The 12,555-nt window shown below is 50.7% G+C and overlaps 2 protein-coding genes across 6 annotated transcripts in view; one reads left to right on the forward strand and one right to left on the reverse strand.

Annotated features, from left to right (window-relative positions):
* Nucleotides 1–885: 885 nt before the first annotated feature.
* Nucleotides 886–2,061, reverse strand: NEUROG2 (neurogenin 2). Its single transcript, XM_081252059.1, has one exon. It carries the CDS (start codon nt 1,922–1,924, stop codon nt 1,088–1,090), a length of 837 nt encoding a protein of 278 aa, XP_081108185.1. The 5' UTR covers nt 1,925–2,061; the 3' UTR covers nt 886–1,087.
* A 246-nt stretch (nt 2,062–2,307) lies between these two features.
* Nucleotides 2,308–12,555, forward strand: part of LOC308626691 (uncharacterized protein) — a 39,810-nt gene continuing 29,562 nt past the window's right edge. For 4 of the 5 annotated variants that reach the window (XM_081252071.1, XM_081252073.1, XM_081252072.1 and 1 more), the window contains exon 1: nt 9,902–10,720. In XM_081252071.1, the coding sequence (XP_081108197.1) occupies nt 10,456–10,720 (265 nt within the window). In that variant the 5' untranslated portion in view covers nt 9,902–10,455. Of the gene's footprint in view, nt 2,524–9,901; nt 10,721–12,555 lie in introns of those variants that run through there. The other variant, XR_014017288.1, reaches the window with a different exon arrangement.

Raw genomic sequence — 12,555 nt, forward strand, 5'->3', positions numbered from 1 at the left:
CAATTTTCTTGTTCTTCCAAGATGTAAATACATACTAGAATAAACTCTGTAGAATATACAAAAAATACATACTTTTCTCATGAAATTTTTCTTTATAATAAATAGAAAGAAACACGTGTGTGGCTGATCCTGATAATGCTCCGTGTCTGCTTAGGTTTTCAGCCTGTTGATTTATTTTCAATCTCTTGAAAGAATAGGGGAGTTCCTTCTCCCTTAAAAGGTCGAGATAAATAATACATGAAGCAATCCTCCCTCATGATTTTTCCCTTTTCCTCCACATTTCTCCTTTTGATAGAGAGTTCAGCCTAAATTTCCACGCTTGCATTCAATCATTACAAAGCCTACAAATTATACAATGACTTCTAACCTGGCCCTCTAACAAAACAACTTTTTCCCCCTTATAAATCATAAGAGACAGATGGCAAAATGGAGAAGAAAAAGGAAAGAGAAGGGCGGGACAATAGGCATTGTGACGAATCTGGGAAACAGAACAAAGTGCACAGCAGAGAGGGAAAGTTTGGTTTGACAGGTGAAATTCCCACAGCCCGCAGACAGCACTGGGAATAAAGCAGATGCCAGCCATTGCAAATCTGTGGATAATATTATTACCGGTAAAAATCATTCAGATGCTAAGATACATTTCTTTCTACTCGACATTAACATCTCTACATAGAAGCAAAGGTGAAGAGATCACAGGAACCAGTTGCATTCCCCCTGGGAGATTCACACGCACTGCACCGAGAGAGGGGAAGAGCGTCAGTCCGCTCTGCGAACTCTTTAGACATGCCACCTTCATCTCTTCCCAGCATCTTTTTAGCCTTAAGAAGTGCCCCCCAAACTCTACCATCCTCTTTGACAATAAGCTCCATCACACCAATAAATTAGAGAGCCCGTCTGACTGAAGGAAGCCCTTCGCCAAGGAAGGCAACAAACAACCGAGGAATCATAACGGCTACACCTGCTCTGAGTAGTGAGATCGTTTCTGGGGCATGGAAAGCGGGGTCAGGAGAGGTGTGGGAGGAGCGCCTGAACGGGGACAGGAAAGGGTAGCCACTAAGGCCTGGCGTGGGTAGCAGAGATGGCGGCTCTAGATACAGTCCCTGACTATGGGCAGGTGAGGTGCGTAGCGGTGCTTGTCGGGAGGTGGGGACTGCCAATAGTCCATGTCTGAACCCGCCGGGCTGGCAGGAGATAAAGTGCAGCTGTAGGGAGAGGTGGAGTTGGTGGAGGCGGAGGAAGACGGCGCGGGGCTGTTCGTGCAGCTCCACGTCGAGGCAGGCGAAGGGCTATCTCCGCTGTTGCTCAGGGCGGCACTAGAGCCTCCGGGGCTCAGCAAGACGGCCTCGGAGAAGAGCGCCCCCGGCAGGCCGCCGCCGCCGCCGCCGCCGCCGCCCCCGCAGTGGTCAGCCAGGCGCAGCGTCTCGGTGAGCGCCCATATGTAGTTATGGGCGAAACGCAGGGTCTCGATCTTGGTGAGCTTGGCGTCCTCGGGGAACGTGGGGAGCACCTCACGCAGCGCGTCCAGCGCCGCGTTGAGGTTGTGCATGCGGTTGCGCTCGCGGTTGTTGGCCTTCAATCTACGGGTCTTCTTGATGCGCTGCACCGTCTCGGCCGTCTTGGCGCCGCGAGAAACGGCCCGCGCCCTGGAGGGGCGCCGCTTGCACTCGTGCACCAGACCCAGCAGCCGCGCTGGCCGGCAGCCCTCGGCCCCTCCCGGCGACCCAGCCCGCGTCCCGGCCCCGGCCCCGGCCCCGGCCCCACGCTGCCGACGCGCCCCGCCCGACGCGCCCAGCTCCTCCTCTTCCTCCTCGTCGGCGCTGGAAGATAGGGGCGTCAGAGCCGCCGAGGCGGGGGAGGCCGAGCCGAGCAGCACCAGCACGTCCTCTTCCTCCTTCAAGTCCAAGGTCTCAGATTTGACGAACATCCTGGAGAAGAGAGCAGAGAGGGAGAAAGAACCAAACGAGGTGTCAATATAGAAGCAGAGGCATGTTCTTGGTGTCGCCGGGACGTACTGCTGCGCGCACCCGAGAAGACCCCCTCGGAACGGCGCCAAGGAGGAAGGTAAATTGGGGAGGAAACCCCTCCTGTGCTCCCCAAGCTCAGGAGCGCCCCTTGTTGTGCCCCGTCGCCAGCCAGCTGAGTCCCGAACTCTACCGGCCGCCCTGACAGCTGTGTTCCCGCCCCGGAAAGGGCTGCGGCCCCCGTGACAAAGATTCTGCGCGAGCGAAGGGCGTTCGGGCGTGGTGGGACGGAGTACGGGAAACAGCCTTCCAAGTAGGAAGCAGCCGCGCGGATACTTACTTGGTTCGCTCTCTGAATGTGCCTCGGCGTCGCTATTACTTTGGCGTGTGCTGCGATTCTCCGAGCAGCCCGGAGCGCAGTGCTGCCCCTTCTGCTGCCTTGGAAGCAGCGGGACTGGCGCTACTGCGGCGCGGCTCCGCGGGGGACCTCTCCGTCGTGCGAGTTTGCCAAGAGCCCCGGCGGCCGCGGCGACCCGCCCGGGTCTCGTGTGTTGTGCTGGTGGTGCGTGTCTGTCTGTCAGTAAGTCCCCGGCCGTGCGGCTCCTGGCACGCGACTCCCAGGCACTCCAGTTAAAGCGAAGCTGCTTGTGGTTCAGTGGCTGCGTGTCTGGCACACGACTCTCCTTAAAACCCCTTATATACCACCAAGAAAACAATCAGATCTGCCCCCGGGGCCCCCATCTCCCCCCATCCGCGGCCGCCGCCGCCTCCTCCCCCTGTGCCGGCCCCCCTTCTCCCCCGCTTTTCCCTCCCCGGCTTACTCTTTTCATTGCATTATCATCATTCATTTCTTTCTCTTTCTTCACCCACTTCCCCCCTCCCCTGGCCCTGCCATCCATCCTCCTCCTCCCATCGCCCCCGCCTCTCTTCTCCCCCTTTATCTAATCAGCATAAAATGGTTCTAAAGCTCCTGCTGGAGCTCGAGGCTGCGGTCGGAGTGCTGAAGCGGTGGCGGCTGCACCGGCTCAAGCTGCGGCTGTTGTCGCCGCCGCTGCCCATTGTGATTGGTGGCTCGCGCTCGGCTGGAGCGTGCCGCTAATTTATTAATGAATGGAGGTCGCGAGGCGCAGCTGGCCAATCAGAGCGCCCGGGACTCCGGGAGGCCTGCGAGCCACGCGCACCGGAGCCCGCTCCCTTTCAGCGGCTCATTAGGGGCCAGGGCGCCGGGGGCCGGCGGGGAGACCAAGGCGACCGCCCCCGCCCGGGTCCTTGCGGCTGCACCCCACCCCCGCCCCGACGCGCGCGCGCGCGCGCGCACCGCACCGGGCGCTGCCCGGCCTCCTAGCTCCTGGACGTCGGGATCCGAGGAATTAGTTAATGGGGGTCAGAATCCTGGGGAAAGCAGTTAGCCCTTTGGTGATGCCGGACGTCTCTTGGCAAAGCTTCTTAGGAGCTGTATCAAATAGTAAACTATTTAAAAACGCTTTCATTTGGTTAAAGGAGGAATGGGGTATGGATGACGAGCTGTGGGCACTTGGTGGGCAAGCGTGTTTAGGTTCCAGAAGGACTGACGTGGGAGGATGAAGAGAGAGGAGATTGGAGGATTCATAGGGGCGTCTCCTGCCAGGGCAGATAGAGTAGGCTTTTAGGGGATGTGAGAATAAAAGCACTCACATATGAGAACGAAAAGGGACCTCCTCATTTTACGTGTGACACACTGAGGCTCTGAGCACGGACATAGGTTTTTGGTTTGCTGTGGGTGGAGGGCGTTAGGGTTAACCCCAGTTTATGGCGGGGCGGACAGCAGAGGCTTCCTGCGCGGGGCGGGGGGCGGGGGGGGGGGCGTGCAGGGGGAAGAGCGCCGACTCGCAGCTCCCTCGAGCGAATGGGCTGCGTTGACATCTCCATGACCTCTGCTCCGCGCTGGGGGGCGTTGTAGGGACATGGGGCCCGTCCTCCCGATTCTCCCGGCTTTTCAATAGGAAAAAAAGAGCTGGAGGGCTACTGGACCTCGAAGGGAACTTGTTCTGAATTGCTCAACAGCCCTCCCTGCGTCCTCCTCCTCCTCCTCACGCTCACGCCCACCCTCTTGTCGAAGTGGCTGACTTCTTAGAACCAGAGCCCCAAGAAGTGTGTGCTGGGCCGAGTGTTAGACGGTGCATGAGTAGCGGGGATGGATCTGGACTCCAGTAGATTGGAGAGGAGTCCCTTTTGCAGATTTAAGTTTCAGCAAGGCACAGTTGGAATGTTAGGATTTGAAAAGTGGCCGGAGAAAAAGGATATTGTCTGTGGTCTCGGTCTCATTCGAATTGTAGGAATTAGAAACAAGTTGTATTTCAGAGAAGGGGATGATGGAAGTGTTTTGGAGTGGTTTCAATTTGTTTAATGTTTTCTGCAGGGAGATCATGAGCCGGCCTGGAAGGCACAAAGTAAAGAAAATGAAAATTAGAATCCCATGAAAGAGACTGTTATCCGCTGCAGCTACCCAACCTCCAGACTTCCTTCTGTCCTGAATTTATTTGAAAACTGCCACGATTTTCACCTTGCTGGTTAATATTTGTGCTTTTCGTCTCCTCCACTTTAAAAACAAACTCCCTAAATTTAAAAGAATTATTTCCCCAGTTCCCTCCTCAATCCTTTTAGAACAGATTAATTTCATAAGGCAGAAATGCAGATATTAAAAAAGAAAGAAGAGAAATGTTCAGTGTCTCCAGAATACAGCATTTGCCTTTCTCACACTTCTTTGGGTCTCTGTCTCTGTATCATGAACCTTCAGAATAAGAACTTCATAAAAGAGTTTGACCAAGCAAAAGATGTGTCAGTAGTGGGGCTTCCCTGGTGGTGCAGTGGTTGAGAGTCCACTTGCCGATGCAGGGGACACGGGTTCGTGCCCCGGTCCGGGAAGATCCCACATGCCGCGGAGTGGCTGGGCACGTGAGCCATGGCCGCTGAGCCTGCACGTCCAGAGCCTGTGCTCCGCAATGGGAGAGCCCACAGCAGTGAGAGGCCCACGTACCGCAAAAACAAAAACAAAAACAAACAAAAAAAAGATGTGTCAGTAGTGAAAGATAGCAGAAGTGCTTACCATGGTTGCACACATTAGCATTATTTTATAGGTGATGATCACTGATACCAAACAAGTAAATACTCTTTACAGCCCCCCCCTAAAAGAAAACTCTCTAATGTCTTGGCTAGCCAAGGTAAAAAATTGAAGGGACACATGGGAGTGGATGCAGGATTTTTGTGTTAATTTTAAAAGAAACAGAGAAAGCTAGGTTCTGAGGAAATGATCAGACTGCTACAAACAAATACTGGAATGATGGGAGATATTATGGGGTGTCAGTCTTTAGATATCTACGTCTCATGGAAGGAGTTGCCTGCAAAGAAAGACAAACCAATAGGTTAATGTAACAGAAACAAAAGAAAGTTTACTTTAGCATCATAGAAACATGCTTCTTTGCACAGGTCTTAAATTTTTGGTTAAGCTAGGAAGTACTGGGTTGATTTTATGATAAAATATATTGGGGGGAAGAATAGAATCAGAATCCAGTTAAGTGGAGGCTTACTGGAAGACCTGATTAGCTTTTATAACTCCAAACAAACACTGAGATCAAGCTGGTTCTGATGGTTAGGGCTAGTGAAAAACACAATGGATTTCTTTTTTTTTCCTTAATTAATTAATTTATTTGGGCTTCCCTGGTGGCGCAGTGGTTGAGAGTCCGCCTGCCGATGCAGGGGACACGGGTTCGTGCCCCGGTCCGGGAGGATCCCACATGCCGCAGAGCGGCTGGGCCCGTGAGCCATAGCCACTGAGCCTTCGCGTCCGGAGCCTGTGCTCCGCAACGGGAGAGGCCACAACAGTGAGAGGCCTGCGTACCACAAAAAAAAAATATATATATATATATATTAATTTATTTGGCTGCATCGGGTCTTAGCTGTGGCACCCGGGCTCTTCGTTGTGGTGCGAGGGCTTCTCTCTAGTTGTGGCGCACAGGCTCCAGAGCGCTTGGGCTTGGTTGCCTTGTGGCATGTGGGATCCTAGTTCCCCGACCAGGGATCGAACCTGTGCCCTCCTCATTGGAAGGCGGATTCTTAACCACTGGACCACCAGGGCAGCCCCACAATGGATTTCTTTAGTTGATTTTTAACAGTATTTGGGTATCTGACCCCCCAGTTTTTATGTTCTCCCAGACTTTATGATGTGCTGAAACAGTGAATGCTTTTCTTTGTCAAAATCCAAACTTTTCTACTGTCTGTAAGAAGTTAATAGTGCATATTTAAGTGTATCCTGTGCAGATATGTAGTAACAGTAAAATATTATTAGGATGAATTGCACATTTCTGATTCTGGAAATTTCCAGGAAAGGAAATTATTTTCAGAAAGAAAACGTATGCCAAGAAACTAATATATTGTGTACATAGTCACATGACATAAATCAGTCTCTAATCTATGTAAATCTAAAGATATCAGGGAGTTTATATAACTTTATTTTTAAAATAAGGGCTTCTTTGGGTATATGCAGTGATGTGTGCAAAAGTACAGGCGTTTTAAAAAAAAAGTCACCCTCTATATTATCATGGAATTTTAAGAATTTTGGTTGTGTGTTTCCATTGTAGCCTTCAAGAGAAACATCACTCTTGATAATATTTCTGGAAATATTTCCCACCATGTACAGTATTGTTTTTTAAAAGAATGTCAAGAACAATTAACTTGCTAGTGCAATCCAGAAATCAGCCGTTCACACTCAGTTGCAAAATTTTATATGTTCAGCATTTTGCTCGGTTTTGTTGAAAGAAAGCAATTTCGATTTGTACTCAGATTTGCAAAGGTGTGACCAACGCCAAATATCCTTAGCTGGACTCTTCTTACACTCTTTTAACTTAAATAAATTCAAGAGGCACTTGTGTGGTCTAAAAGATTGTCCAGATGAAACGAGGCTGAAATGTTATGCGAAGGGGGAGGGGAGCGCGTGAATAGCGTCAGGGAGTTTGGTGACCGAGAGCTGCTCCTGTCCATTGCGTGAACTGTCCTAAAGGGTCAAGCTGTTCATCTTCAGCCCCTCTTTCAGTGTGCAGTCCTACTTTAAGGGAACAAAAGCTCAAAGCAGGCAGTTATCAAGAAATGGGAGTCCAATGATTTAAACTCATCCCCAAGCCTTAAAAAGAAAGGGGGCCCGAGTGCGTGTAGGGAGAGAAAAGTGACGTAAGGGGAGGGGGGAAGGGGTGGAGACCTTTAGAAAGTCTTTGTTGTTTTTAAGAAGTTTGAACTTAGAGACGACCCAAAAGCCCCAAAGTTTAGGGTAGGTGTTGCTGTGGAGCCACAGGCTACATCCCTTCCACACTTCGACCTCACAAGTGGCCAGAGAGGTCAAATGGTCCCCATGCCATACTCTTGCCGTTGCGGGTGAATGGGGCGAGGGCGGCGACAGAGAAGGGCTCCTTTCCCAGAGCGTTGCAGGAGCAAAAGTTTGCCCGCCCATCAAGCCTGTCCCCCAATTCACAGTAAACCGCCCTGCCTGCAGGGGAAGGGAGGGACTCTGCTCTGCTAAAAGGAACGGATGACATATCTGCCAAGGGTGGCTTTGTAGCCTAAATCCTAATCTACCTGGTGAGCTCTCAGAAAGGCGGAAAGAGGGAGAGAAAAAGTTAGCCGGTCCTGAAGAGCTTTAGTTCTTCGCCGCGGACTAGAAGCACAGTTTCTAGCGCCGAGGAGGCCCGAGTGGGAAAGATCAGCTCCCCCCACCCCAGCAGAGGACTCCTCACCCTGTCAGATTTCATTACCGGTGATGGTAAGTGCTTGGGAGCCAGAGTGAGCTCGGAATTTTTGGCAGTCCCCTTCTGGGGAGCCAAAGAAGCCAAGAGCAATAACAATGTAAACTCACGCCCCACCTTCTTACTGGACCCCTGTGCGGATTTCTCAGTCTCATCCTCGATTTTCCCTCGGATCCTGTCGGGGAGGATTTGTCAATCTAGTCCTGCAGAGGTCCGAGCTAGGATGCTGCGCTGTCATTTCAGCGCGCCAGCCCCTCCCACTTCCGTGTTTGGGGAGAGGCGGGAGAATCTACAAGAGGAGAAGAGAGGCAGAGAAGATCGTAACCCCTCCCCCGGGACCCCCATTCCGAGACCCTTGCCCTAAACACGCTTAACGTGCTTTGGTGCCTCAAGTCAAACATTCAGGAAATCCAGCGTGACGCACAGGTCGTCTTGATGGCGACGAAATCCGCCCGGCAGGTGCCGAAAGGCTCCCTTCCTTCTGCATCGACTCTCCCCTCTCCCCACCCGCTCCGGAAAGGCAGCGCCCGGCAGGCCTCTCTTCGCTCCTTACGCGGCCCCGCTGCCCAAGCACCCCTCTTCTTTCCCACGAAGGAAAGAAATCACTGTAGGAGATTTTGCCAATCTCCGCCAGCTTTCTGATTGTTTTCCTCAGGTAAGGGGAAAAGAACAGCCGGCGCGTGAATAGGGGGCTGGGGGCCCACTAGGGAGAGAAGCCCCCCACCCCTCTGTGCCTGCAAAAAGGGACATTGGCTATCCAGGGGAAAGTGCAAGAAAGAGAGCACTAATCGCTGAACCAGGAGACAAACACGATTACCAGCTCCGAGCCTTGAGTCAGAAAGTCTCATAGACTTTAAGATGTTAATCCCCAGCATAATCCTTCCTTTGGCGTGTAGGAATAGTGCAGCCACAAGAGTTGTTTTGTTATTTATATTGGCGTTTAATAAAACTCAGCCAGTGGTGAATGGGCTGCCCACTCTCCAATGGTAATTAATTCCCTATTTCAGTGACCCAATTGTCCTGGGACAGAGCGGTGAGCCCGTCCCGGTGCCCCGGTCCCTCTTTGTGCGGATACACGGCCCTCGTGCTTCAACAGCTATGGAAACTCATTCTTTTGATGTCATTCAAGGAGTTTTCCTTGGGCATCTTCTAAACTTCAAGGACCCTTTTCTTTCTCCGTTTCATGAAAAGCAGTGCGAGCTTGACCACCTCTGTAGAATTTAATGATTTGGTGAAAGAACTCTTTGGGGTTTGTGTAAGGAGTTAGACAGAGAGAAAGGAAATTTGGCAGCCTGCTCCCTTGCACGGACAGTCCCAAACCTGGAAAACACAAAACTTATTCAAAGCAATGGATAAAGATCTGAAAGCCGATTTTCCCTCTCCTCTCCCCACTAAGGAAAAACATAACCTCCCAGAATTATCTTCTGGAAATTATTGTTTGTTGATGATATAAATTAAAAGGGTGAGGTGGGGTAAATAAGTTCGAATCTTTAGCAGAGAAAGTTCTTAAATCTGTTCCTTTGGGAAATAAGATATCATCCTTCTACGTTAGCGCATTCATTCAATCATGCCTCCCTTTTACCTTCAAAATGTACTTAATGAGCACCCACTGTGTGCCAAGCACTGTACCAACCCCTGGGAACAATGCCATGCACAAGACAGACACTATTCCCACCCCCATAGAGCTTACATTCAAATAAGTAGACCAAAAAAATGAGAAAGTTACATGCCAGAAAACTGTGTGTCGGGAGAGGGCGAGGCTACCTTTTCTCTTCACGGATCCAAAAGGATACTTTGGGACACAAACCATTCGGGGTCAACCCGCGTAGCTGATTTATTCATTTTTTCATTCCCCCCGAATATTTCTGCAAGCGCCTTCTGTGTGCCGGGCGCCGTGCGAGGCGCGGAGTAGGCACCGCGAGCGAACCGGGCAGCTGCGGCCTGCTGGTCGTTGGTCCCGCCCGCGCGACAACGCAGTCGCCGGTGTTACACTCCGCGGAGTCGCCGGGGCTCCAGGCCGGGAGGGGGCGGCCGCGGCGCGCCCAGCAGCTCTCCCTGCACAAGTAGCTCTTCTATGTCTTTATACGCACTTCCAAAAAAACTTCGCAAGTCACAGAAACAATTCAGAATTCAACTAAGAAAATACAGAGTGAACCATATGGCCTGGGTGGCTCGAGTCGGCTGCATTTTACTCCAGACAAAGAAGGGATTGAGAGTTGAAGGAAAGGAGAAAAAAACCAACTTTCCGGCTGATGAAGCTGTTGTCTGGAGGCAATGATCCCAAATCTGAAGGCTTTATTCCGGCTCCGACGGAGACGTGATATGTCATATGATTAGCATCTTTCATATTTACAAGAGTGGTATGGGCTGCCAGTCTTGAGAGAAAGGCGAGAGAAAGAAGGGGGCATATGCTGAAATGGATTTAGCATTTGAAAGAGAGAAAGGAGATCGGATAAATACACTTAAACGAGGATTTCGTTTTACTCCTGTTGAGTTCTAATGGATTGTTGATTGAGATTGTAGGGGCCTGGAACCGAGGTGTCAGCAGTAATTTAAAGAAGGCATTCAGCCTTCCAGCGCCTCTTTTCTCCGTTTCCCCCTCTCACCCCTCCCACCCTCTCTCATTTACGCCTTCAAGCAGTACGGGGGCGGAGAAGGCTTTTAAAACAAAACACAAAACAAGGTCTTACGCTCGGGCGATAGCCGAGGGAGCCGGAGTGCTGATGGGTTTGGAACAGGCGCCCGTACAGCCCGCCGAGGCCCGGGATCACGCGCCCTTTCTGTCGCACCTGAGCATTTTCAGGTCTCGCCTAAGGTCCGGGGCCGCTGGGCGCGCGGCGAGGTCCTGGCGCCCTCTGGCGGGGTCCGCGGACAAGCCCCCTGCCCGGCCCGCCGGCCGCAGACACCGCGTTGGGCTGGGCGTCGCTTCGCAGTCCGGCCCGGGACCGGCTCTGGGGCCTTCCCCTGCGGCTCGGGTTTCGAACTCAGGTAGGCGGCCACCTGTAACCTTCAGGCTCAAAAGCGTCAGTGGTGTGCGCCTCGGAGCCGAAATAAATTGACCTATAAGACACCTCCTCCAGTGGTTCTGATGGCTGCCAAGTTTGAGAACGAGCGGGCCTCGGTCCCAAGACTTTTGTTTTGAGGAGTTAGCTGTTCAGCCGCTAGAAGCGACGCCAAGACTCAATAGTTTGGGGGAAAGACTTAGACTCCAGACTGTTAAAAGGACCTCATATGCTTAGCGGGTGTATACTATATCAGTACAGATCTGTGATTCTCCTCACACCCAGAGCCACTTCCAGATTCATTCTCCAGAGTGCTTGTCGCTCCCCTGGTTTTTTTTTTTTTTTTTTTTTTTTTTTTTGCAGTACGCGGGCCTCTCACTGTTGTGGCCTCTCCCGTTGCAGAGCACAGGCTCCGGACGCGCAGGCTCAGCAACCATGGCTCATGGGCCCAGCCGCTCCGCGGTACGTGGGATCTTCCCATACTGGGGCACGAACCCATGTCCCTTGCATCGGCAGGCGGACTCCCAACCACTGCGCCACCAGGGAAGCCCCCTCCCCCTGGTATTTTTTATTCTCTTCCGAATTGGTGCTTAATGCTCATTTGAGCTAGATGTCATGTGTGTAAAATGTTGGGGGAGGAGTCTAAGAGGCTCAAAGTGCCAGTCGCCTTAGGCCTCATCCCCTGGATCCAGACGCCCGAATTACTATTTCCGCTCTGCTTCATCTCTTTCTTGCTTAAGTTTGCTTGTTCTTAACTTTCTCAGGGAAATTGTGCTTTCCCAAGTGTCAAAGGCAACTTAAGGACGTGTTATTTTAGCACTTTACCTGTGAATCTTTTAAGCTGTCCACATTTACCAACAGTAGAGACTAACTAATAATAAATATAATACTGCTACAGTAACAAAATGTCGTGCAGACTTTAAAATCATATTTTTGATGGATATTTAATTTTTTTCAAATTTGATATAATGCTTAGTATGACCCCAATATGTAGATGATTTATATCTCTGAATGATTGGAGGGAAATATAAACATATATGTACTTATCTTTTTGTTATTGGTAATTTAAATTTTCTTTTTTGTGTTTTCCAAGTAAATTTTGGAACATTTATAGTCAGAAATTTTTATTAAAAAAAAAACAATGGCCTTCTGGAAATGCCTTTGTCTTTTTTAGTCTTCATTAAAGACTGGGAGTAAATTTCAGATCAGAGATGTCTGAAGTGGGGTGAGTTATATCATAAACCTTGCTCACAGTTAAAATTAAGGCCCCAGGAGCTGGACCATTTGTGTTGACATGGGATACTATAACTTAAAAAAGAACATTTAACTATAATGGAAACGTTGTAAAGAAGAGAAACATTCAGGGCTAATTTTTTAATTTAATTTTTGTCAAATCACAATTCCTGGGATTGGACAGAGAAAGGAAAGCTCCTCCGTGCTATTATTTTCTCTTTTCTGGGTAAATCACATCTAATTTTCCCGGAGATGTGAGATCACATCCCAGGGACTGGATGGATATTTTTTTTATTATTATTTATTTATTTTATTTTTGTCTGCCTTGGGTCTTCGTTGCTACGCACTGGCTTTTCTCTAATTGTGGTGAGCGGGGGCTACTCTTCATTGCGGTGCGCGGGCTTCTCACTGCGGTGGCTTCTCTTGTTGCGGAGCATGGGCTCTAGGCGCGCGGGCTTCAGTAGTTGTGGCGCACGGGCTCAGTAGTTGTGGCACATGGGCTTAGTTGCTCCGCGGCATGTGGGATCTTCCCGGACCAGGGCCCAAACCTGTGTCCCCTGCATTGGCAGGCAGATTCTTAACCACTAC

Source organism: Mesoplodon bidens (genome assembly GCF_964165515.1).
Source record: "Mesoplodon bidens genome assembly, chromosome: 1".
NCBI classification, from domain to species: Eukaryota; Metazoa; Chordata; class Mammalia; order Artiodactyla; family Ziphiidae; genus Mesoplodon; species Mesoplodon bidens.

Coding starts and splice junctions, on each gene's coding strand:
- NEUROG2 (XM_081252059.1), bottom strand. CDS start 1,924: ATGTTCGTCAAATCTGAGACCTTGGACTTGAAGGAGGAAGAGGACGTG.